Genomic DNA, 26527 nt, shown 5'->3' on the forward strand with positions numbered 1-26527 from the left:
TCCATGATATCCAGAACGGTGCCTAGCACATAGATATTCAGTATATATTTGTTGAATGAATGAATACCTGAAAGGCAAGCACATAGCCTTTTTGAAATTTTCCAGAAGTTTTCAGCTACTAGTAACAAAATGGAAACAGAGTGGAAGACATTTTTAAGAGGTTTTCTTTTTTTTTTCCTGTTTTTCTGCTTAAGCTTTTTTAAGAAAAAGGCTAATAGGAACATGTGATATTATTAGTGGGTTTATGGGTTCAAAAAAACTGAAATAGAAATATGTTTGGTTACCAGTCTCAGACTTATATTTTATCACAGTAGCTTGGAGTTGGGAAAGGAGATGGTATAAACCTAGTTTTTATTTTTACTGAAATGGGTGGGAAGCCATAGGTGTTACTCTACTTGTCCCTCCTCTTTCATTCCTGTAAATAATGGTCTCTATTGAGCTTATTACTTCACTTCTGCAGAGCAGGGAATCTTAGGTGGGACTAAGAAAAAAGTATGAATTTTTGTGTCCATCAAGCCATCAATGGAACACTTCCCAGTTAGGACTTAGTATAACTTGAGAAAATATAATTTTTTCTAGCTATGTTTTGAGTAGTTTTTCTTTCCTTAAAGAGTCAGTCAGTGCTTTCTATTAGGAGTCTGTATTTTCTTTTGTAGTACTAAGAACCTTACTGGGTTAGTAACTGTCTTAGCAGGTATATGCAGGTTTTCCATGTTTCTTTCAGAAATAATTCTAATACTACTGCATACTTCCCATCAGTCTTTTGAAATACAGGGCTGAATCTGATTTGCAAAACAAGGAGAAGGTAGCAGTGGTAGTCTGGATGATTTCCTTCTTTCAGGGAAGTGGACAGAAGAAGAAGAAAAGAGACTTGCAGAGGTGGTTCATGAATTGACAAGCACTGAGCCAGGTGACATAGTCACACAGGGTGTGTCTTGGGCAGCTGTGGCAGAACGAGTGGGTACTCGCTCAGAAAAGCAGTGTCGTTCTAAATGGCTCAACTACCTGAACTGGAAACAGAGTGGAGGTACTGAGTGGACCAAGGAAGATGAAATCAATCTCATCCTCAGGTTTGTGTCCTAAATCTTTTAATAACAAAAGCTGCTTAATTGCTGTGGCTATCTAGATTGGCTTTCCTCTTTTGGTTTCCATAGATGCCTAATGTCTGAAAAGCATCCTTTCCATAGAGAGCCACTGTTTAAAATCCTAAATATTTCATATTGAGCTCTTTTTTGTTTTGTTTTGTGTTTGTTCCTTTTTTAGTGGATTTAGTGCTCGTGTAAAGTACCAGATTGAAGGCGTGGAGACTGAAGTCCTCTCTATATCCGCAGAACAGGTATGGCACAGGCAGCGGCAGTGCAGCTTTTCCACTGTCCCACCAATGTGCCTCAGTCCTAGCCAAGAGGGACCATGTTGAGGGTAAGAGGGCTATCAGTCTCCATGCCCTTCAATCTTTGGCTACTATGCTAAGATTGCCCAGTCCACAGTTACCCCACACCTTCAAATTGGACCAAATTAGACACTTCCATTTCATACATATCCAAAAATAGCTTTAAGATAATCCCAAGTTTATTTTTTACATTAGTTAGTTTAACCATTAAGACTCAGAAACTCAAATGAGCAAAAATACCAGCAAGAAAATATCTGAGACACTTAAGTAGTAGAAGCTGCTTTTGTGGCTACACCCTACTGAAAATCAAGATCCTGACAGTTAAAACTAGAAAACAAATAGACATTAAAACCCCAAATTTAGTTGTACTATTTTGTATTGATTGTGGTTTTTTGGGTTGCAGCCTGAGTATTGTTTTTATCTTTTTATCACTTCGTTTTGAGTTTCGTTTTTAATATAGTTTTTTCCAGCTAGTCATCTTTATAAATAGTTCCTTTCTAAATAATTTTGTTTATTTTACAAATGGAAAAGCTCAGATCTAGGAAATAACTTATTGTAACACACTATAAAACATTGTAGAACACTATACAACTAAACCTGTCCTTATCTTATTCTAACCTTTAGCTATTCCCTTTCCTTCACTGTGCTTCCTCTGGTTCTGACCATTTATGGTACAGCCCATTGGTGGTACCATTAACAAGGCTGCTACTGTGATGTCATAGCTCTTAGCTCTGGAAGCAGGTCTGCACTCCTGCAATCCATCCTTTCCTGTGTACCTGAACGGTAGCATCTCAGTGACACAACCTGCCATTCCCTTTATTGCCAGTGCCGTCACCTGTAGTTAGAGGAGGGTTCTTATGGAGAAACAGACATCTAACAGATGCTTATTTTGTAACTTGTAGGATAGCAGAGCTTGATGTAGCTGATGAAAATGACATAAACTGGGATCTGTTAGCAGAGGGATGGAGCAGTGTCCGTTCACCACAATGGCTTCGAAGTAAATGGTGGACCATCAAAAGGCAAATTGCAAACCATAAGGATGTTTCATTCCCTGGTAATGTATTATTTGCTTCTTAAGTCCTTCCTTTTGTCTTACTCTATTTAGTCCTCAAGGAATTAGAGGTTAGAAGTTCTTTGCCTCAGCTGAAGAGATATGAATCATAGTAGGTTTTTACTTCAACCTCTGCCCTATTTCTTTGGGTAACTGTCTTCCCCTGAGAAGAGTTGATATGATTTATAATTCTCAAAGCACCAAAGATAAACTATACACATCTACACACATTCTTATCCTCTCACATAAACTATGAAGAGGAAATAAATTTTACATGTATATTTTCACTGTATACAAAGATGTAAGAACTTACATTTAAATCAACTTTTACGAATTGAATAATTTCAGATATCTTAACTGAGTTAGAGAAATTCTGTGGTGATGTATTTTGTAGAACAAAAGCTTGCAAATTTCTAATTTCATTTGTTATGTAAATCTAGATATCTTAGGTTTGCTTAAGTGAGATATAGCATACTTTCCACTTCACTGTCTGCTTTGTTCTTAGACACGGAACTAAATTGTAGAGTCTGTGTGATTTAGGTAATCAGATTCCCTCCCATTGGTATAGTGCTCCAACTTCCATTTTTGCAAAGGAAAATTAAATGCTGAGGAATTTGGCTTGATGAAAATGTGATTTTTTTTCTTTAAATACCCAGTTATAAATTTATATTACATTTTAAAAATTATAAATTCTGGTATAACCAGGAGAGTGAATGAATACTAATGTAACATGAACCCAGCCAGATTGCAGCATTACCTGAGAGGATTGATGTAGTTTATCATGATTAGTAGAGGAGTTGGCTTTCCTGTACAAGAACTCAAGGCAGTTGCATACCGTTTGGAAAAGTTCAGCTGCTACTCTGGAGTTGTAAGTTAGACTCACAGCCAACTGATTATGTTCTTGCAGTGGCTAAAAAGTGCCCAGGGTTGGGGGAGGGAGAGTAGTAGACTATTCATTGCTGAATGAAAATAAGTTAATTAGCATTACCAATATTCTCCCTAAATAGTAAGAATTTTATCAAGAAGTCCTAGGGCATAGAAAATGTCTTATTTCCATGTTCCTTACAATGGCTATTAATTCATCTTTGATGGCAAAAACAGTATCATGTTATGAATTTTTTTAATCTCTTTTGACGGATGTTTCCAAAAATTTCCAGACAGGTTGTAGTTTTTAAATATTTTTATTGTTATTTTGGTAAGATCACATATCCAGTATACAATTATTTATTCCAAATACTTTCCCTCCTTACCCCCCACCTCCCTTGCTGCTTAGATGGTGGTCTGTCGGAGAATCAATGTTCTTTTTGTCTACCCATCTCCCTTCAGTCTTGATAAAAGGTCTTAAACAGTTACATGAGAATCAAAAAAACAACCCAACGCTTTTGGAGAATAAATCAGGATCTGGAGTTCCAAACAGTAATTCCAATTCCAGCGTACAGCATGTTCAGATCAGAGTTGCCCGCCTGGAAGACAATACAGCCATGTCTCCAAGCCCCGTGACGGCCCTGCAGATTCCAGTCCAGATCACCCATGTCTGTAAGTAACATCCAGACTCCATGCTGTTTGAACTATATGATTTCGTTAATGGCTCTGACACCTTTCAGTCTTCTAGAATGTTGACAGAAATTTATCCAAGTTGAGAAATTAAAGGAGATCTAAGGCATTTTATGTTTATTAGCTTGATTAATATTTGCACAAAGGATGAATGTGTGACAGGAAAGACTGATAACCCACTGCCCAGCCATTATAAACCATTTTAAATCATCTTACTTTCTAGGTGTTATAAAGAATTAATGGTTAATAGAAAACTACCTAAAATACAGTCAACTAAGCAAAGACATAGAGTCCCTAGGATGGCACATCATTTGTAGTAATTCACCAGAAGACACACAAATGAAGAATGGATTTGAAGTGAAATGTAGAAGACGTGGGTTTTGGTGAGGTTGAAAAACATTTTCTTCAGAGAGTAAAGAACCAGTGTCCTACGGGAACTGTTCTGTTTACCCCTCTCTTCTCCTTAGCCTGTGACATTTTTTTTGTGCTTAATGAGATGAGAGCCCAGTGATAGTTATAGGGAAAGGAAATTTATTTCCTAAGATCTAAGCCAAGTTGATCTTTCTCCCTTTCCATTACAGAGGGACAGGAAAGGAATGAGGATAAAATTCTCTGAACCATATTATTTTTCACTTTTACCTCACTTTTTTTCCCCTACATAATGTTATTTGCCTATGGAAAGGCCATTGCCAAGAGTTTATCAATCACTTGGTGTTATTCTCAATCAGGGGATTATTGGCATTTTAGGTGGGACAGTTCTTTCTTGGCAGGGATGTCCTCCTGCACATTGCGGGATGTTTAGGGTCCCCTGACCTCACCCACAAAATGCCAACCGTGCTTTCCAGTCAGTATGACAAATACAAATACCCTGCAGATTTTCATATATACTCTATGATCCCATCTGAGAATCACTGGGCCACTTATTGGCATTATTAACACTGTATTTCTGGGAATTCCATGGCAGTCCAGCGGTGAGGACTCCGTGCTCTCACTGCCCAGGGAGTGGGTTCAATCCCTGGTCAGGGAACTAAAATCCCAGAAACTGCGCAGCACAGCAAAAAACAAACAGACCAAAAAAAAAAAAAAAAAAAACAACAAACCTATATTTCTGATGTTTAAATTAATTATGCTTGTCTTATTCTTAAAGTTCTAATTTAAATTTGGTTATTTGCTTTAGCTTTCTACCAGTGCAGTAAAGCATGAAGAATTTATTTTCTTTAGCCCTGCTTGTTTTGTTTGGTAGTCTTGAGCATTGCAAAGCAACTGAAATTACTAGTCCACCATAAATGTGAGAGCTCCTGTTGGCTAAAAATTTTTTGTGCATGGAGAATGTTACAATTTTCCTTGGCTATTGGGTTGACAATACTTATTGGGAAAATAGCAAACATTTTATAAATGGTACCTTAATATCGTTCACAGCATGGCTTTTTTTTTTTTTTTAAGTACTAGAATAATTTTATTTCTTCCAGCAAGAAATGTGAGTATATTAAGAGTTTAACAACATACCCATTATTCTTGGCATTCGGGCTAAAATCTCACAATTGTTTCTTCCTTTAGGTTAGAGGTCAGGGATTAGCAAACTTTAGGGCCAGAACAGTAAATATGAATATATTAGGCTTTGCAGGCCACATAGATCTCTATGGAATTTTCTTTTTGTTTTTAAACAATCCTTTAAAAATGTAAAAACCATTCTTAGCCTTGAGCCACATTTGTCTCCAGCCATAATTTGCTTACCTTTCATTTAGGTTATTTATCTGAAATCACTTCAAATTATTCTAGGTATGATCTTAAGAATCCATCAAATAGTAAGAGAACTAACATGAATTCAGTGCATTTCTTTTAAACTGAGAAGCATTACAGTCAGAGTATAATAAACTAACAAACATTATACATTAAAAGTCAATTTCAGATCATTTTTCACATAGATTTACCTACAGGTGGGACTGAAAACACCAAAAGAGATCACATTTCTTCTCATTAGCCCTAGTTCTGTATAACCTTGAGCAGACACTGATCAAGTCTGAGCCTCAGCTGACATATCTGTAAAGAGATTATACTGTCTGATCTCTGAAGTGCTATTTAGTCTCCCTAGTACGGTCATCTGAAACTATATATATTTCATGTTTCTGATCCTCACAACAACTATATGAGGTAGACAGGGCAGATAAAGTCTCTGAACATTAGTTTGGGTTAAAGTAAGTTATTTGCCCCGGTTTACATTGCCAGAAGTGATGTCACTACAACTAAAGCCTAGTGTTATAGGACACCTATATATTCCAGACATTTATACTTCTTACCAGAAGGTCCAGTAAAACTTACTTTTTTATCAAGTTCCTGTCTCTTTGCAGGTTAGCCTTAGTGTATTCCTCTTACTTCCTAACATTAGAAGTATTTTATGATCTATAGCAGGGGTTAGCAAATATTGTCTCTGTCATAGCTACTCAACTGCCCTCGTAGTGCAAAAGCAACCATAGAAAATACATAAACGAACAGGAATGACTGTGTTCCTATAACACTTGATTTATAAAAACTGATAGTGGGCTGGATTTGGCTGTGGGTCATGGTTGGCTGACCCTTATATCTATGCCATCCCAGACAAGTCCATTAGATTTCTTATCTCTTATAAGAAATTTAAATGACTTTGGGTTTCTAGGCAAATTATTCAATATGAGATTGCCCTCATAATTAATTGAGTACACTAAGAAAATTTATATTTACAAAGTGTTTATTTATTGTCCTTGTTCTTACCACAGCTTCAGCAGACTCCCCTGCTGCTACTGTTGACTCGGAAACAATAACACTAAACAGTGGAACACTACAGACATTTGAGATTCTTCCAGTGAGTAACTACTTTAAAAAGCAGATATTGGCCATTTTATGCATAAGAAAGATCAGTTGGTATCAGTTTTAGAAATGTTATATAGGCAAATGAAATGTAAAAGTTAACCTGATTGTCATTAAGTGTAACTATATCCATGGCTTTGACAGCCAAGATGGTTACAAGACAACATAAATCAGACTTCCACTTTTATAATTAGTCTTTTTTTTTCATCTGTATATAAACCAATAATATGTTCTTTTTATAGATGAAAATGACAGTGCTAACAAGTAGGGTACATGCTATGTATTTTTATTGAGTCATAAACAAATATATACTCAAAAAGTTCATATTGGTTATTTGAGGAAAAGTTTATGGAATGAATTATTTAACGACAGTCAGTAAACACTGTACTAGCCCATTGGGGGATAGAGGATTTAAAAGTCCTAGTCATAAATGATATAGCCACTTAGGCAAAGAATCTTGCAATCCCTAAAAAGGTTAAACATATAGTAACCATATGACCTACCAATTCTAATCCCAGGTATACCTAAGAGAAGTGAAAATATATGTCCACATAAAAACTTGTACATGAATGTTCATAACAACTAAAAAGCAGAAACAACTCATATGTCCATCCGCTGATAAATGGGTAAATAAAATGTGCTGCAGCCATACAAATGATTATTTGGCAGTAAAAAATATGCTACCACGAGGATGAACCTTGAAAACATTATGCTAAGTGAAAGAAATTAGACACAAAATATATAGTGTACGACTCCCATTTATCTGAAACGTCAAAAATAGGCAAATCTGTAGAGACAGAAAATAGATTAGGGGTTAACTATGCTAAGACGTTTTGGGGAGAGATGGGGCATGACTGCTAATTTAAATGTAATTCCTTGGAGGGGTGGTGATGAAAATTGAAAAGAAAAATGCCCCAATTCTTTCCCTGCTTTCTAAAATAGGTAAACCCAGAATTATTAGCTCATTTTTCATGAAGAAAATATAAAGTATATTTTATTTAAATTATGTCAAGATTTATTTGCTGTGAAGAACATAAGGGGTATTAGTGCAAGAGTTTATTTATCCTATCCAAAGCCAAATCTCATAGGAATGGCCCACCTAGCAAAAGGTTCTCTTTTGGAACTCCTACTAGGCCACTTGCTTAAGTTAAGCCTCGGTTTCCTAATCCATTGGTCTCCAAAATACGGATGTGTAAGAAGACCATTTGCCACAGGTAGAAAACAGAACTTCGCTTTACATTTTTTGCCACCTCACCCTCCCTTTCCCCCGGCCAAATAAACAATATATACACATGTATTTAGGGTATGTGTTCAGGTTTTAACTTACAGGGTCACAATCAAATATTTAGAGACTCTTATTTATAAATAAAACATGATAATAGTGCCTCAGCTTCAAAAACTTATGAACGTTAAATGTATTTAAGCATATTAAATAAAATACATGTATATGACATACATGTACATGTAAAGTATTTATTATACTGCCTGATCATATGTGATTAATAAATACAACCTTTAGGAAAACTTTTATAGAGCGGGAGGGAAAAAAGTGAGTTGAGTCCCCAGTGTGTGCCAGGCACAGTCACAATCATTTCTAATCCTCAACAATCCTTTCCATGAGAAGTAGTTACTATCTCTGCTTTAGCATCAAAGAAACCTAGATTCAGTGAGTCAGTAGCCAGGAGCGCTGTTGTGGCCTAAGTCCACAAGACCACATCAGACTAAAGAACCCAGGCTATATGACTTTAACTTCCAGCTCTATTCTAAGTGCAAAAACTTTTCCTTCATAGTGTTAGGATAGACCAAACTCAGATTATCACGTAGAAGCTTATGGTTGTGAAACATGTGTTGTTGTTCAATAGTTTTGTTACACTTTCATAAAAGATCTCAAAAGATAAACGTACTGTCAGTGAACCGGCTTTTCAGTTAGGAGCTTTTTCTCTCAACGAACACTAATTGCTATTTCTATACATTTTCTCTGAACATAAAAAAATTTCCTAAAATTATACTATGAAAAAAATCTATTCAAGTAAGTAAACACTGCCATAGTGCCTTTTGGAAAATGTGAAGCTTTTTTAACTGGGAGACTGCTAGTTTTTATGTGCTACAGAGAAGGGATAAAGAGGGAAGACGAGGCATGCTGAATTACTGTGCTAGAAACAATGGCTTATGAGACCATGTCTTGGACCTGAAACAGATAGCTGAGACCAGACCATAGACATACAGGGAGTGAAGAGTAGGATCAAGCCTTTCCTTTGTTAAACCTGCAGGCCGAGAAATGACTTACAACAGATGAATAGTCCAGAATATTATACCCTTCATTTTATTATTTGCCCCTTCATGATTGGTAAGTACATTTGTGGCTAGTAAATTAAAGTCCCCGTTTTGGATGTCAAGCTAGACTTAATGGGTACTCAGTGGTTTGGCGCACCTGTGTTGATCTTGTTTTTCTTTTTCCTTCAGTCTTTCCATTTACAGCCTACTGGCACTCCAGGCACCTACCTACTTCAGACAAGCTCGAGCCAAGGTCTTCCCCTAACTCTGACTGCTGGCCCCACAGTAACCCTGGCGGCTGCTGCTCCCGCCTCTCCTGAACAGATCATTGTTCATGCTTTATCTGTAGGTCACCTCACTTAAACTCCTTCTTGAGTTTTCTAGTTTCTGTAGAAAAGACTCGCTAACTGATAAGTACCACCCGAGAGGGGCTCATGTGCCTTCAATTACAGTATCGTGGGGGAGGGGGAAATAAATTTTGAGCTCCGTTCAAACACTTTAGTATCGATACCTGTTAGGGACCAGGATTAGTTGATACAAAATATAAGAGCCAATACTAATGTAGTCCATTTATTTAAACAATTCTTCCTACCACTGTTGTTCCAGGAGCAATGTTTTACACCTTCACCGGGGTACATCCCTCCTTCCCTGGGTCTCCTTACATGACATGGACTTCCGTTAGGGGAAAAGGGATATTATGAGAGCGGAGGCCCCAGTGTGTAAAGAATAGGGGTTCTAGAAAAACAGTGATAAGAACACTGAAGTTCCAGAGGTGAGAGAGAGGCATGGAGGGGACAATAGGGTACCACTTATAAATATCATTTGTTGTCTATAACTTTAGTCTGGTGGGTACTTTTTCATTTTGCCACTGATCGTTTTCTTTAACATTTTATAGCCAGAACATTTGTTGAACACAAGTGACAACGTCACAGTGCAGTGTCACACACCAAGAGTCATCATTCAGACAGTTGCCACAGAAGACATCACCTCTTCCATATCCCAAGCAGAACTGACAGTGGATGGTGATATTCACTCATCTGATTTTCCTGAGCCTCCAGATGCCCTAGAAGCAGACACTTTCCCAGATGAAATTCATCAGCCTAAGATTACTGTAGAGCCGTCATTTAACGATGCTCATATATCCAGATTCAGTGACCAAAATAGCACAGAACTGATGAACAGTGTTATGGTCAGAACAGAAGAGGAAATCTCTGACACCCACCTTAAACAAGAGGACGCACCCTCCCCTTTAGCCCGGGCTTATGTTACTGAGGTAAGTTGCACTTAAGGAAATAGCCTTAAGCCTCAAACCTGCAGTTTGGGAAAAGCCTAGAAATTAATTATGGAAAGATGTCCTCAGTACCTCCTATTTTCTTTAGACACACAAAATAAAGCACAGACCCCTACGTGACCTGAAGTATCATTCAACCAGCAGTGTTGCTTTTACCACAGTTCCTCACTAAAACCTTTCCTTCTCCACCCCCTATAGACCGAGAAATGTTTGTTGGAACCCGTGGAAGCATTTTCCTGAGGGTGGTCTGTAACAGGTCTTTGTGGTTCAGTGTAGGAACCTCATCCCACAGTGCTACAGCATTGTTTCTTCTGTATTCAGGACCTATAACTGAACTGGTTCTTTTAAATTATTTTTTGCTAGTATGTAATACATTGGAGTATGAGGTTATCACTTTTGTCCATTTTAAGACCTTAACTTTGATTTCTTTTAATTTTAACTTTAAAGTGGGATAATATTTGAAAGTTAAGTCCCTTCAAGCCTAAATGTGTTTGGGGACTTAAGGAAAACTAATAAGGAATATGAGACAGAATCTCATTTTTTTAATTATTATTACTTAGGATTTAGGGTCTCCTACCATAGAAGAACAAGTTGATCAAACAACAATTGATGATGAAACGATACTTATCGTTCCTTCACCACATGGCTTTATCCAGACATCTGATGTTATAGATACTGAATCTGTCTTGCCTTTGACAACACTAACAGGTACTGTAACTCCCTCGAGTGCCTGATAAATCTTAAGGCGGAAATCTTCTTGTTAAATTTTCACTTTGGTAGAAGAACACTGACTCTAAATTCTTGACATGGATTAGAGGATATATACATTTAAGATTAACTTGAAACTTATCTCATTACAGATCCCATATTCCAACATCATCGAGAAGAATCAAACATCACTGGATCATCTCTGGGCAGTCCTGTTTCAGAAGACTCAAAAGATGTTGAGGATTTGGTAAACTGTCATTAGGTAATTCTTAGGAACAGGTAGTTCAGGCAGAGAAGCCACACTGTTAATTACAACATCTCCAAAGAAATAGGAGCAACCCCCAAGAGGCTTAATTTACCATTCCTCTGGCTTTTAAATAGCTACAGTGCTCAAGCCACATACAGTGTTGCTGCTATGACTTTTTACCTCCTTTAAATATATCATCTGAGGTCTAGTCTTATGACAGAGTGTAGTTGAGTTGGAGCACTGGGGTCTTTCTTAACTGTAGAGATCCTAGTGATTAGTGTTACTTGTCAGCAGGGAATTTCATTCACTTTAGCTGAGAGAAGTTTAAAATCACCAAAGCTTAACTGCTGTTTTAAAAGCAGTAATATTCATCTCTAAAGATCAGACATGGCACTCTATCCAGTCTCAAATAGGCCTGTTTATATTTCAGAGAAGTTACATCAACATGGTCTAGAGCTTACCAGTGACCTTCTCCACAAAGATTATCTTCTAAATAGTTTGAGACTTGGGGTGTGGTGGTTACTTTTGGTTTACCCATTGCTGGCAGTGGGAGCTGATTTAGGCTGGGCAAAGAGGAAAGCATTAAGAGAGTTAAGAAAATTCACTACAGGCTTGTTTGTTTTAACATGGATGAGAGTAGGAAGACAAAATTCACGAGAAGCTAAGAGTTTTCACCCCCTCAGAACCCACTGTCATCAGTTTACAAAGTTAGCACTTTGAAGTAAAACTAAATGGGAAAGGAAGTAAAGTTGCCTGTCCTATGCCATGACCTTTTATGACATGTCTTGCTATATAAGTTACCCAGGAAATAGTTGAGGAGAGGATCAGAGTTTTCCGTTCACTTAGTGCATTAACTGATGGGGGTTTGATATAACTTCTCCCTCTCAGGCAATTTAAAAAAACAAAATTTGCTTCTGTAATGAAAGGAAACAAATCAAGAGTCATTCCTATACCAGAGAAGGTTAAGCCAAAATTAGCCTCTAGGGCTTTAATGAATATGACCCCTATAGAAAAGTCAAAAAAAACTTGTATAAATTATTTTATTTATTATTGTAATTAGATCTACACAATCAAAGTTGTCTTTTCACCGTCTGTGTTTTTTGTTAACGTGAAATTGTAGTTATAAGCAAAAGTTGGTTGCCTAGGGAACAATAATTGTATATTCAGTTTAACAGAAATAAAAGAGTATTTGTCTTAAAATGCAAGATTGTTTGTTACATAGCCTTTCGCCATGCAATTCCATTATAAAAAATTTTAATTTCAAAAGTGAAAATGACTTGTGCTGTTTGAGCTTTAAGGGGGAATGTTTAAGTGCAACATCAGCTCCTTAAAGAAAAAGCAAAGTGATCTAGGATATGTCTCCCCTGCAAGAGGGAATTTAGATTTACAATTAACATGAAAATCATGTATCAGACTTATGCAGGAGATTGTTCAGCATACCTTATCCAGTTCTTATTCAAGTCCAAATATATAGCTTTGATGAAGAGACCTGGTAAGTATTTCTCCTTGGCAGACTCACTTTCCCACATCATGGAAGTACAAATTTGCACATATACATAACATGATGATAGAAAATAAGATATAGTAAATTAGGTTTCTAAATTTCGGTTCTAAGTCTCCTTGTCGATACCAGTAGATCTAAAAGAAGAAGAATTAAAGTTTAAGTAATAGCACTGGGCTGAATATTAAAAATTTTAAATACAACTAATTCTTTTCCACTGTGACCAATTTCATCCATATATACTTTTTCCCCCTAAATTTTGAGACTAATGCAGCCAGAATTTTATTCTTATTCTTTATAATTCAAGTGGTACCAACTGAGTTTCTATATCCAAGACCATACTTTATTCCTGCATTCTCAGTTAACTCTGTTCAATGTTTAAACCAAGAGTCCACAGTCATTTGGCAGGTCATCCAAGAACAGATATTTTAAATATATTTGAGTAAAACGTACAGCTCTTTTAGGTACTGGAAGGGAGGACAACTTTTTAATTCCTTTAACTGATTCAAACTGCCAACAAAACTAGGGCTTCACACGTGCATGTATTTGGTTTAAACTAGATCACTGTCAGTCACTTCTGGCTGGGAGTGGGAGGAGAGCATCTCTGGTAGCTTTTTTCCCAAGGCTCTCAAAGTGGGATGGGCCAATTCTTCCCTCAGGTCATAGGAATATAGCAGAATCATTGAGTTTGAATCTGGGAAATGTCCTCTGGTTTAATTTTAACTCAGATAAGCACAAAGCCTTATGTGAGTCAGAACAATTATGTTTAAGAGTTTACTGTTTTGAAGGAAAAAAAAAAAAAAAGTTTACTGTTTTGATTCTGCCTCTCCTCAAGGGAAATGAAAACAACAGCCAACTAATGAAATGACCGAACACTTGGCAAATACCTAACTGGGAGTCCACCACCATCTTTATTTCTTTACCTAAAAGAAAGGCTTCTCTGTAGTAAAATTGAACATTCTTGTGAAAAGGGTACAACTGTAGCTTTAGGTTTGCAAAGAGATTTTGGTGTTAATTACTTTTATTTGGGGAGATAAAGCTCAAAGATTAAAACAGACTAGTTTTGAAATTATTAGAAACAGAGGAGTAATGGCATTTCCCAAAGCCTGTTGGGCTCTGTATGTAGTTCTTGAAGGAAGATGAATTAAATACATGACATCAAATCTTTGGCGACCTAAGTCTTTTTTTTTTTTTTTTTTTTTTTTTGCTATCAAGGGAGCAGGGTTTCCTTTTAGGGTTACAAGATTACAACTTTGGGATTTAGGAGAAAAGTAAACTCAGATTCAAAAAAAACCCCTGCAATTTAACATTGAGAACTGTGACAGGCTTTGGGGGAGAGGGATGGCATATAATTAGAGACACCCTTTTATACAGATTGTCTACCAGAGCTGGGAATTCTGCCCTAGGCACCTTCAGCCCTCAAGGATACTGAATTTAAATTCTAAATAGTACTCACAAGTATGCAGGCAGTAATACTACTCAAAGAGATGCAGACAGCAAAAAATATATTCAGCGGTTTTGGAGGTAGTTGAGGGAAAACAAAAGCACTGATCAGCGTTACCTGTATGAAGAGAAATTATGTCAGGCCTCAGGAATAATTCTAAGACTTGGTTAGACTGGCATTTAGGCAATGTAATAGTATAAAATGCTCCACATTGTAAAACGATATCTACCACCAGGTTTGCCTTCTGGAATGTTAATATTTAATAAAATATTAAAATACCTTCAATTGTGTTATTTCTTTCAGTATTTCTACTTAATCTTCCTAACCTTTTCCTCCTTTATGAGAGGAGACAAACCACCACAGGACAGTAAAACTGGCTAACCTCAAAATAACCTCTTTATCAAAGATTAGATAGCATTTAAACCTCATCCCCAGGATTAATGACTATACTGAAAAGTTCTAAACTTTTTGTTATTTTGAATACTCCAGCAAAAAAAAAACCAAAACTGTTTTTGCTTAACATGAAAAATTCTAAAAATTAGGTTTCTAATATCCTATAGTTCTCTTTCTACCTTAGATATAACATTTTACCCATTCTTTTTTTTTTTTTTAATTTTTATTTATTTATTTTTGGCTGTGTTATGTCTTCATTTCTGTGCGAGGGCTTTCTCTAGTTGCGGTGAGGGGGGGCCACTCTTCATCGCGGTGCGCGGGCCTCTCACTATCGCGGCCTCTTTTGTTGTGGAGCACAGGCTCCAGACGCGCAGGCTCAGTAGTTGTGGCTCACGGGCCTAGTTGCTCCGCGGCATGTGGGATCTTCCCAGACCAGGGCTCGAACCCGTGTCCCCTGCATTGGCAAGCAGATTCTTGACCACTGCGCCACCAGGGAAGCCCATACCCATTCTTTTTATTAAGAAGTCATAGAAACAAACTTCACTAAAATTCTCTTATATTTAATGAAAATGTGCCAAAGAAATGTCATTCTCAGACTGGGAAATGTAGCTTTGTTTTATTTTATTGTGATAGCACCAAGCTGTAGTATACAGGATGAAAAACTAAAATCTCTTAAAACCAAAGGATAATGAACATGCTTCAAGAACAAAATAAAAGTAAAGGCATTAGCAGAAATGGGGAAGTTGTGGGTTATGTACAGAAGAGAGTTACTGGTAGCCACTGACATAGTACAGATTTACTAGGCAAACCCAGAAAACCAAGTTATTTGACTTGTGCTATTTCACCTTCAACCAGGGGGTGAGAGTGGAAATCAATTAGCTACTCCACTTACCAAGTGCAGTTTTGTTTAAGTGTCAACAAAATTGAAAGCATTACTTTAACTATGATTGGAATATTTCACATGCTCATGTACTGGCCCCTTTTAACTTTTTTTTTTTTTTTGGAGAGTTGATTGAACCACAATATTAAGGTTTTCAAAACTTTGGCTAAGAGCCCGGGTGAGACACAAATAAAGATACTTACTAGAATCAACAAGGATGTTAAGCTGCCAACAACTAAATTGATGATTCTATCCTGAAAGAGAAAAGAGTTTTTGAGCCATATGATAAACCCATGGCACTTTAGAAAGATACAGTGCAAGGCATTATGGTGTTTCAGAATGGAGGAACCAGGATCCTGCCCCTCTGAGCTTCACACAAACACCTGCCAGAAGGACAGAGTGTACTGAGCCACCAGAGTAGAAGAGGTATTTGGGGAAGATGGACAACTAACTGGAGAAGGTTTTTGGTTTTTATTTGGCTGCGCCAGGTCTCTTAGTTGCGGCATGTGGGATCTTTTAAATGCGGCACGCGGGCTCTCTTTGTTGCAGCATGTGGAACTAGTTCCCTGACCAGAGATCGAACCCGGGCCCCCTACATTGGGAGCACGGAGTCTTAACCATGGACCACTAGGGAAGTCCCTGGAGACGGTTTCTTGAAGGGACAGGACATTTTTACATTAGGGCCTTTTGAAGATTGGGAAGGCCTGGATGGGGAAGGGAGGCTTACAAATAATCCACAAGCTGCTGGGAACAGTATGAGCAGAAGCAAAGGGACAGGAGCCCTGGGCTGGCCAGCCGAGAGCCTCGGTGAAAACAACAAGAAACCAGACTTAGATGGTGTCAAGTGCCATCATGAGTTTGGACCTATTTGTGATTCAGCTTAAGTGTCCTTGTTTAATGTAATCTAAAAGTAAATGCAACGTAGAATCATCTGAATGAGGAGCCTGAGGTTCTACCCATCGAGATTTCTTGTTATTCCCATCCCTACCCCAACCAACTCCAAAGAATGGTTTGAAAAACTGATCTAATCCAATCCTGATTTTACAGGTTAAGGTAAATTTAGGTCCAGTGAGTGCTGTTAAATTATTTGCCTAAAATCATACAGCAAGTTAGAAGCAACTTTGAAATAGGATATCTAAATCAGGGTCACTGGTTAGATGGTTTCAGTTATAGGAACTGAAAAGTTAAAGTATCAATAATATATAAATAGTAGTAGTATATACTAATATTATATGTATAATATGTATTAGATTGACAGAACTTATTTACAGAGCTTACAGAATAAGGTGGTAAGGGTTTAAGACCTGATTAGGAAACACTACCTTATGGCCAATGAGAATATCAAGTAATCTTAGTTCTGAAAAGTCAAAGCTGAAGTCTTTAAAGAATCAGCCTTAAAGACTGTGTTGGTAACGTCTGAGCAAAGAACAGCAGGATATGGAATATGAGCAGCCAGAAAACAAAAGCTCAGGGACGGGAAGGGCACAGGAACCTGCACAGAGCAACTGAGCACTCATTTCCAAGTTGTCTGCTTCTAAAGATAAGAATCCAAAGAAGAGCCAGGCAGGCAAAGCTGGGAGGGAAGAGTGAAGCAAAGCCAAGTATATCTGGTGTCTCTGACCTCACCAGGGATAAACCACACTCCAGACCAAGGCCACTGCAGTTCAAATGTTATACAGGACAAAGGAAGCTGAACTACTCCAGCTACACCCTTACTAAACTTGAGGGCTCAGAACAGGTCTTAATCACCACGTCAGCTAGATAAGACAACACAGCAGACACAAGAGTCGGAAACTAGGACCATCCGTTATGCAAGAGACCCAGGGACCAATCACTGATCACTGTTAACTTATTCCCACACAAGACAAATGTGTATTTAACATAAAATGTGTTAACAGACAATCCATTTATGAGAACCCCACTGTTTCTGCCTTGTGAAAAAGTTTCACCTCAACTCTTCTGGTCTATTCTAAGAAGCCAAGAGTATTTGCTCCCATCTCCTTATGAGCTCCAGGTATTTGCAACAGTCTGTAAAGGTCTGCATACCTCACAAGAGCTCTTACCAATAGAAAGAGGCCAGTGAAGAGGTTCAGGTGAGAGGTAGCCAACATGAATCACTATTCTCCAAATGGTACAGCAAGTTTGCCAACCAGGATCGAAATGGGGAGGGGAGAGGGGTATAATGGTGAACAGATGGTGCCTACGCCAAAAGCTTTTGTATATCTCCTAAAAAAAATCCTGGGGTGAAATGATATTATGACAATTCTACAGGTGGCCACACAGGCTCGGGGAAATAGCTTGCCCAAAATCTCAATACCAATAAGTGATGGAAACAGGATTCAATGCAACAGCAGATTCCATTTATACTTCTCAGTGAAACAGCAGCCTAGCATGCTAACTGCTGGTCTAGACAAAGAGATCAAGTTGCAAAGAGCACCCCCATTAGCAAAGTACTACAGTAAAGTGTTTACCTTTCAGGAATGAAGACTTCCTCGTAAGTGGTTGTTTTAGATTGTTGAACTTATCCATGGAAGCCTAACTGGTTTCAATCATTCATGAAAATACATCTAATCTTTAATGAATACTTCTCTGCTTGCCTTCTAGACAGCCCACTGTCTAGAATCCCAAATCATCTTCATGAGTATCAGGTATTCTATTGTTAGGATACAGTCTCTCTGGGACTCCCAAGATGGGACAAACTATTCAGAAGACGGCAGAACTGTTTCTCACAGGGTCTCCTTTCTCCAAGCCAAGGCCTTGGCTTTAGGCCTTCTGCTGTTGAAGTAACCAGGAATCCAGACCAAAGAAATAGCAGAGTTAACTCTGGAAGACCTCCTACTTCCTTCTAAACTCTTGCTACGCAGAGTGGTCTGTGGCCCAGCAGCACCGGCATCACATGAGAGCCTGTAAAAAATGCAGAACCGGGCTTCCCTGGTGGCGCAGTGGTTGCGAATCTGCCTGCCAATGCAGGGGACACGGGTTCGAGCCCTGGTCTGGGAAGATCCCACATGCCGCGGAGCAACTAGGCCCGTGAGCCACAATTACTGAGCCTGCGCGTCTGGAGCCTGTGCTCCGCAACAAGAGAGGCCGCGATAGTGAGAGGCCCGCGCACCGCGATGAAGAGTGGCCCCCGCTTGCCACAGCTAGAGAAAGCCCTCGCACAGAAATGAAGACCCAACACAGCCAAAAATAAATAAATAAACAAAGTAAACAATGCGTTAAAAAAAATTCTAAAAAAAAAAAAAAAAATGCAGAACCTTGGGCCTTGCCCCAGATCTACTGAATCAGAATCCACATTTTAACAAGAGCCTCACATGATCTGTGTGCACGTTTAAATGTGTGAAGCACTGCTCTAAAGTTTTGAGTCTAAGCTAAACCATTTTGAATATTGCTAAGTTCATATCACAGAGTGGAGACCCCTCTCTAGGCCCAGAGATGATTTTTCAGGGCTTTAGCAGCTGAAGCCCTGGGAGCCCTGTTCCCAGTCTCCAAAGATAGAATAAGAGAGAATAATTAAATCGCCCATTAATTACCATTTCAAAGGGCAGTGTTAGAGCTAATAGCTCCAAGTCAGAACCAGAGTTATCTCCACATCAGAAGCTAGTTTCTATTAACTCAGTTTCTCTATGTCTCAGAAAAACTAGCTGTCTCCTCCCCAGTTTTATTATTGCCCTATTTCCATCTAACAAAACCATTCTCCCTACCAGAGCTTTACACTTTGTACTGCTGCTTATTTTCACTCCCCAAGGAAGTTCAGCAGGATCAGAATCAGCCTTAATCTTTACCCACAGAGATGACAGGACAGGGAATTAGTTGTCTTCCCACAGACATCTACTCAGCAACAGGCTGAGAGACAGTCTTACCTCATGTACATGAATTTATATATGTGAGCACTTGAACATAACAACATACATATACAAACATATATAGTTTCAAGAGGGACTCAGCATATATTACCTCTTAAGGCATTTATTTATTCACTTAAACATTATCTCAATAAAGCTGAAAAAAAAAATTATCTACTATATCCCAGATGCAAATACAACCGCAAATAAAACCATCTCTACTCTCCAGAAGTTCGCACAACGCAGAGCGCAAGTGGGCACGAAGGAGAAAGGAGAGGTATCTTGGGCAATCAGGGAGAGACTATGAGAGAAAGTCAAACCTGGAGGGGGAGGACTACCAGGTGGGCAAGGAGGAAAGAAAAGGGAGCTCAGAGTGAAGGGACTCCACAAAGACCCCGGGGAGAAAAAACGTCAAGAAGCTGCAAGGATTACCAGTGGGAAGCGGCCACATAGCACAGGGAGATCAGCTCGGTGCTTTGTGTCCACCTAGAGGGGTGGGATAGGGAGGGTGGGAGGGAGACGCAAGAGGGAGGAGATATGGGGATATATGTAAACGTATGGCTGATTCACTTTGTTATAAAGCAGAAACTAACACACCATTGTAAAGCAATTACACTCCAATAAAGATGTCAAAAAAAAAACAAACAAAAAAAAGCTGCGAGGGAAGGGGCTGGGATGCGATGTACAGGTGGAGAGAGCAGCCTGAGCCCAAAAGAGGCACGTCTTCGTCTTCCTTTGAAATGGGGAAGGAGAAAAAGATGGTTGTGCCTACCAAGTGTCTGTACCTGGGATGAGAGAAGGTTAACTCTGTGAAGCAGTAAGGAATATGTTATCTCCATTTACCAATGAGTAACTAGGTTCAGTCAGACCGATTTGCCCAAGGTCATACAGCCAGATAATGGCAAAAGTCTCCTATTCAATGCTCTTTGCAAAACGCGAGCCTAGTGAGCAGTTCAAAAGGTCTAAGAATCCTTAGACTAATACATATGGGCCCTGAAATGAGAGTTAAGGGACCAAGGTTCTCATCTCACTGACTAGCGAGGTGACTTCAAAAGGATCCCTTAACCCATTTGGATCTATCAAATGAGAGGACTGGGCTGATATCCGGTCCTTTCCAGTTTTAACAATTTATGGTTCTGGATCATCAGCTTCAGGCTGCACCTGGGCCAGAGTAGAAGACCTATTCCCCAGCAATCAAAAAGCACAGGAGGCCCCCCAGATTGCTTGGTCAGTCATTAACCAGCATCCTGATACAAGACAAAGCTCCAAATTCATTTCAAATGCTCCGGTGGTAATCGTGGTTCTGGGAACATCCCAAATAACCAAAAGCTGGCATTTGTCCTCAGCAACCAGGAAAAATCCTGGCTCTGGACAGCTTGGAACGCTAACAAGCAAAATCACGCTTCCATTTCCACAGTAATTTGTTTTGCCTGCTTCCAAAATGGATCTAAAGCTTGGGCTATCACAGCAAAACCCTAACCCATTCAAGCAACAGTAAAAAGAGCATGGCAAAATTCCTAAAGGGATCTGGGGACTAGAAAGAAGGAGTAAAAGGATTTACAAGGAAAAGTCTGAGTAAAGAAAACTTCTCTAAGTTCAAATGTTAGTACTAAGATTCCTGGCAGCCAAGAAGGAAGTACAATGGGTTTCAAAGCTCTCACTAATGACAGTAAGCACACTGCATCATCAGAACAGGCAAACTTCTCCTGGATCTAAGAAGAGTTTGTCGCATGGGTCTATGCAAATTCTGCGAGGCAGAAAGTGCAGCTACTTCATACATAATTGCTTCTTATATTGACACGTAAAAATAGCTGAAGGCATAATGTCCCCAGAAGAGTGAGATGAGGGCTGAGAAGTAGGATGGCTGAAATGCCACACACCCAATTTAACTGCTCATCCTTCAGGGCGCAGCTCAAACATCGCCTCCACTGTAAACCCTTTCTGGACGGCTTCCTTGGGCACTTCTCAGGATGGGAGATGCCCCTGCCTCAGGGCTCCCGGGTCACATGGCCCAGACTTTACACTTTACGGATTCACTGGCCGTCTCCTCCATGAAGACTGGCAGTTAATTAACCATGGGGGGGAAGGCAGCCGGGAGCCTGGCACACTGCCGGCCGGTGCTCTGTGAATGATGCTTAAATAACAGAACCATAAATACAGGTGACCGATGGCATTTTCCTTAGAGCGCCTCTCACCAGGAGAGGCTACTCACCACTCATCCGGGGCCTGACTTGTCAGAAATCTCAGCTTCTGGTCAGAAGACAGCCCGGCCTCACTAGTCCGGGACAGACATGCAACACCACCACAGAAGCCACAGCCTGGCCCCGCAGCCCAAGAGGTCAGGCTCTCACCAGCCACGGAGGCCCGAGCCCTCACGGTGCCTCCCGGGCCAATGACCCCACGGTAATACCAGGAGTAAACCATGGGCACCTCCAGGTCTGGGTTTCCCGAACCTGAGGACAGAAGCCCAGCCACTCACTTCCTGCCACAGCAGCAAGCACTGGTTTCAGAGGCACGACAGCAACTCCCGCCCAGGAGCTGGTCCTTCCGCAGTGCTGCTCAGCACTCCCAGGGAGAAGCCATGCAAAACAGAAAGCTCCTTGCGGGAAAGGAAAACCCTGCGTGGACAACAGCACGAGAACATTCCCTTACACGCCCTGGAGGGAGGGGCGGGGGAAGACTGAGAATTCCAGTTTTGTGTTACTTCCACCTTCCTCTGCGACTCCATCAAAGTCCTCAGACAACATCACAGGCAGCCCTACAGACCCCATCCCTCCCCAAGTGCACTCCGGGTCAATCTTCACCCTCCGCACCTTCGAGTTCTCCGTCAGCCACCCCACCACCCCTTGAAACCCGTTCTGTGTGAGCAAAGTACTTCCTGGACCACACAGAGAGTTCTCCCGCGCCCTGGACTTCCCCTGCTGCCTCTGCCTCTCAACTTTCTCCCCAACAGAGCCTGTGCCACCCACATACTCATCCCAGGTGTCACCGGGCCAGGAAGGAGTCGGGAGGGGGGGTGGGGGGTGGGCAAGGCATTTCCTGCTCCCCAGGCCGGAATGAGATGGCAATTTCAGTAATATCCTCTGCTATGGTCTGAAAGTTTGTGTCCCTCCAACACTGGTAGTTGAAATCCTAATGGCTAATGTTGACAGCAGTATGAGGTGGGGCCTTTGGGAGGTTCGTAGGTCATGAGGGTGGAGCCCTCACGAGTGGGATTCGTGCCCTTATAAGAGAGGCTCCAGAGAGCTCCCTACCCCTTCCACCAGGTGAGGACACAAACAGAAGTCTACAACCCGGAAGAAGGCCCTCATCCAACCATGCTGGCATTCTGACCTGGGACTTCTAGAACTGAAAGAAAGAAATGTTTGTTGTTTGTAAGTCACGCAGTCTGTGTGGTATTCTGTGACAGCAGCCCAGACAGACAAAAACATCCTCTATTTTTAAGATGTATGTCCCTGGCAGTCTCATGGCAACTTCTTCCCTTCCTCTTCTCAGCAAGCTCAATTATTTCAGCACCCGTTTTGCCAAATCCCTCTCCTCCAACCCTCTCCTCCACTGCCCCTGAGCCTGGTCTTCCCCGGCATCCACTGACTAGATCATTCCCAATCTGTCACACCAAAGCCCTAACCTGACCATGGAGCCGGCAGTTTCAGCAATGCCCAGAGCCTCTCTGGTGGATGTGTTCATCTGCTCTTGATGCTTTGAAAACCCAGTCCCGAGTCACTCCCAAACCCTCAGCCACTTCCAGGCTCTGGTGCTAAGCCTTGCTGTGAAGCCTTTCAACTATCCTACCTGTTAACTGCCAGTTTACTTGTCTGTCTCCTCCTCCACACTGTAAGGCCTGGGAGGCTAAGGGCCATGTCCTCCTTGTTCACTGCTGGGTTCTGGGCCACTGCCCATGGCTGAAACCCAGCCCAATGCTGCACTCTCCAAGCTGTGTACCCCACAGGGCCTGTGTCCACCCAGAGGCAGGAGCACCTCTGTCTCACTCAGACAAAGCCAAGCCACGCGGCTGTGGGAGCTGCCACTACCCAGAGTGGAAAGACTCTTCTTCTGAATCTACAAAGCTGCCACCGTACCAGTGGGTGGGGGGAAACCGGTCATTTCCTTCTGCCAACCCTCTAAATATTCCCAGCATATATGAGATATTCAAATATTAGCTGAAAGAACAAACTAACTGTGTTACTACAAATTCATGTATTCAGCTGGGCCTTCACTGTATTTTCATGGCCTTTTATTTTGAGTTGACTTTCGCAGTCGCTCTCCAGGAAGTGGTTTGAAGCTCCACCTCCACTCAGGTTCCCAGTCTCACTCTTGAAGCCTGTCCGTCAGCAGACATCTTTACAAAAAAAAAAAAAAAAAAAAAAGATGCTGAGAAAAAGAAGAACTCCCCCCCACCATTTCCACTCCTTCCAGCCTGAAGAGGACCGGAGGGCAGCCTGTTCCTCTGCCAATCCTGCACCCATTCCCTGGCCTTATTAGTTATCTCTGTCCTCATATCTATGCTGAATCTCTCCCTCATGGAGTCCATCTCTGGCCCCAAAATCTCAATCCCTCCAACATCAGAACAGCCTTCCCTCCATCCTGCTTCCCACCTTGATGTTTGGCATCCATTCTCCACCCTTTTTACATGCTTAGTGTGAGGAAGTTAGGAACGAAATAAAACAGGGTAAATGAAGAGTGACCAGAGTGGAGCTGGGGGCTATTTTTAAAAAGGAGGTCAAGGAATCCTCCTGTTTGAGCGGGGACCTTTTAAAGAAAAAGGAACGAGACATGCAAGGATCTAAGAGAAGTGTACTGCAAACAAGGCAGTGCCCCAGGTGCAAAGGCCCTGAGGCAGGAGTGAGCTCGGAAACTGGAAGACAAAGTAGGCTAGGATGACTGAAGCTTAGTAAGGAAAAGAAAGGGAAGAACAAGGATTTGTGTAGTGCCTTTCTATCCTCCTTGTAGTACATATATGCTCCATGAGAAAAGATGCCCTCTCCAGCCCACGGCACATGCCCCAGGATGCAGTACACACACAATTAAGCATTGAATCAAAGCACACACACATGCACACTCAACAACCGACAGCCTCCAGAAGACAACTGTACTTAGCACAGCACTCAGGGCTCCTCCCCCGGCCCAGGCTTTCCTCTGACCATCCCTCCCAAGTTCTAGAGTCTGCTTGCAATGGAACACTCACAGTTCCCTCCCCCTTCCCGGCACTTTCCTGCTCCCACCTCTTCAGCACAGTTGGACCTCCTGCTTGGGATTCCCAGTCACCTCCTCCTGTCAAATCTTACTCCTGCTTCTGGGTCTAAAAATCAAAAGCAGTCTGACCTGATGCCCCCAGTAGAATTATCCCCTTCCTCCATGCTCCCTGGCACTTTGCTCCTCCTTTCATTAAAGGGCTCGACCCCATGTTCATCTTCCTTGTGCACAAGATCTTCAGGTCCCTGAAGACAGTGATTATCTTCTCTTGTGAGGGAAAGAGAAGAAAGGCAATCCAATCAGCATGTATTAAACATACAAGGGGGGGGACTCCCCTGGTGGCACAGTGGTTAAGAAACCGCCTGCCAATGCAGGGGACACGGGTTCGATCCCTGGTCTGGGAAGATCCCACATGCCGCGGAGCAACTAAGCCCGTGCGCCACACCTACTGAGCCTGCGCTCTAGAGTCCGCGTGCCGCAACTACTGAGCCCACATGCCACAACTACTGAAGCCTGCACGCCTAGAGCCCGTGCTCCACAACAAGAGAAGCCACCACAGTGAGAGGCCCGTGCACTGCAACGAAGAGCAGCCCCCGCTCGTCGCAACTAGAGAAAGCCCACACGCGGCAACGAAGACCCAACGCATCCAAAAGAGAAAGAAAGAAAGAAATTTATTTAAAAAAAAAGAAAAAGAAGAAGAAATGATTGTCCTTTTCTTCTTCCAAGTCCCAGTGGAAAACGTCTTGTCAGGAAAGCTCTGGAAATGGCCCAGTCAGCAGGCTAAGGGGCAGCTGTCTTGGGACAGACACGGTGAGAGGACGTGACACATGGGAGGAGGTCTGGGCCCCTCGGAAGCAAGAAACCTCAGGCCTTGCCAGTGGGTCCCCTCGGTTCCCCCAGAGCTGCGCGGCCCTGAACAGGCAGGAGCTTCCCCCCACGCCGTGGCCGGAGGCAGCGCTGGCGACAGTGTCCCCGGGGTGAAGCGAGGAGACAGCTGGCCTCCCTGGCTGACTGCGAAATGGCGAGCCCGGATCACGGGGCTGCTGTCCTGAGGCTTCGCAGAGAACCCTAGGAGTAGCTGCACGTGAGGAAAGCTTGAGACTCACACACACCCATACTCGCCCACTCTCATGCTCTGAGCTCTCAAATGCACCGGGGTCTCCACGGCTGCCTGTAGCTCTGAACACCGACCTCTCCCTCGGGTCCCTCTAGAGAAGGTACATGTATGGACACTTTGAAACATTTCCCTTATTTCACAGATTCACGTTCTGAAGCATCTTTCAGTTGTGAATATTTCTGTCATACCCACCCTGCCAGATTCTCCTCCCCACAGGAGGAGAATACTTGAAATATATTATTCACAGTTAGGCATATTTGAAATAGATTATTTTCATTGAAGCATCACTTAGGGAAATGAGATCACAGTAAAAATACAAAACAAACCTATTCCCCATGTTTTTTTTTTTTGGTTTTTGTTTTAAAATATTTATTTATTTATTTATTTGGCTGTGCTGGTCTTCCCTGTGGCACGTGGGATCTCTCAGTTGCACATGCGGGATCTTTTAGTTGCTGGCATGCAAACTCGTAGGTGCTGCATGTGGGATCTAGTTCCCTGACCAGGAATCGAACCTGGGCCCCCTGCATTGGGAGCGCGGAGTCTTAGACGCTGGACCACCGGGGAAGTCCATTCCCCATGTTTAAGGACCAAAATGATCCCTAGAGTTGGTACCACAGGAAGTGCCGGATCTTTATGTGCTCCGACCTTCAGAACTGGGAGGCCTACAGCAAGGCCTAGGACGTCAGGAGCCTGACAGACCTGACTTACACTTATTCTCCCACCACATGCCTGCCTGTGGCCTTGGGTAAGCCACTTAACTCTGAAGCCGAAGTTTCCATATTTGTACAAATAAAT

General features: G+C 41.4%; 2 protein-coding genes across 11 annotated transcripts in view; one reads left to right on the plus strand and one right to left on the minus strand.

Annotated features, from left to right (window-relative positions):
- DMTF1 (cyclin D binding myb like transcription factor 1) overlaps positions 1-12559 on the plus strand; it is a 43548-nt gene extending 30989 nt beyond the window's left edge. For all 4 annotated transcript variants that reach the window (XM_082398316.1, XM_082398318.1, XM_082398315.1 and 1 more), the window contains 8 exons: positions 842-1070; positions 2293-2444; positions 3768-3977; positions 6749-6834; positions 9303-9458; positions 10009-10386; positions 10965-11112; positions 11265-12559. In XM_082398316.1, coding sequence (XP_082254442.1) covers positions 842-1070; positions 2293-2444; positions 3768-3977; positions 6749-6834; positions 9303-9458; positions 10009-10386; positions 10965-11112; positions 11265-11374 — 1469 coding nt within the window. In that variant the 3' untranslated portion in view covers positions 11375-12559. The remainder of the gene's footprint in view (positions 1-841; positions 1071-2292; positions 2445-3767; positions 3978-6748; positions 6835-9302; positions 9459-10008; positions 10387-10964; positions 11113-11264) is intronic.
- The window catches only part of TMEM243 (transmembrane protein 243), a 31142-nt gene continuing 8549 nt past the window's right edge, over positions 3935-26527 (minus strand). For 3 of the 7 annotated variants that reach the window (XM_082398672.1, XM_082398670.1, XM_082398671.1), the window contains 3 exons: positions 15781-15831; positions 14317-14421; positions 12386-12997 (listed from right to left, as the gene is read on the minus strand). In XM_082398672.1, the coding sequence (XP_082254798.1) occupies positions 12875-12997; positions 14317-14421; positions 15781-15831 (279 nt within the window). In that variant the 3' untranslated portion in view covers positions 12386-12874. Of the gene's footprint in view, positions 4050-12385; positions 12998-14316; positions 14422-15780; positions 15832-26527 lie in introns of those variants that run through there. The other 4 variants (XM_082398674.1, XM_082398673.1, XR_014246512.1 and 1 more) reach the window with 3 other exon arrangements.

The sequence above is a fragment of the Balaenoptera borealis genome, assembly GCF_965194805.1.
Source record: "Balaenoptera borealis genome assembly, chromosome: 7".
In the NCBI taxonomy this organism is placed as follows: domain Eukaryota; kingdom Metazoa; phylum Chordata; class Mammalia; order Artiodactyla; family Balaenopteridae; genus Balaenoptera; species Balaenoptera borealis.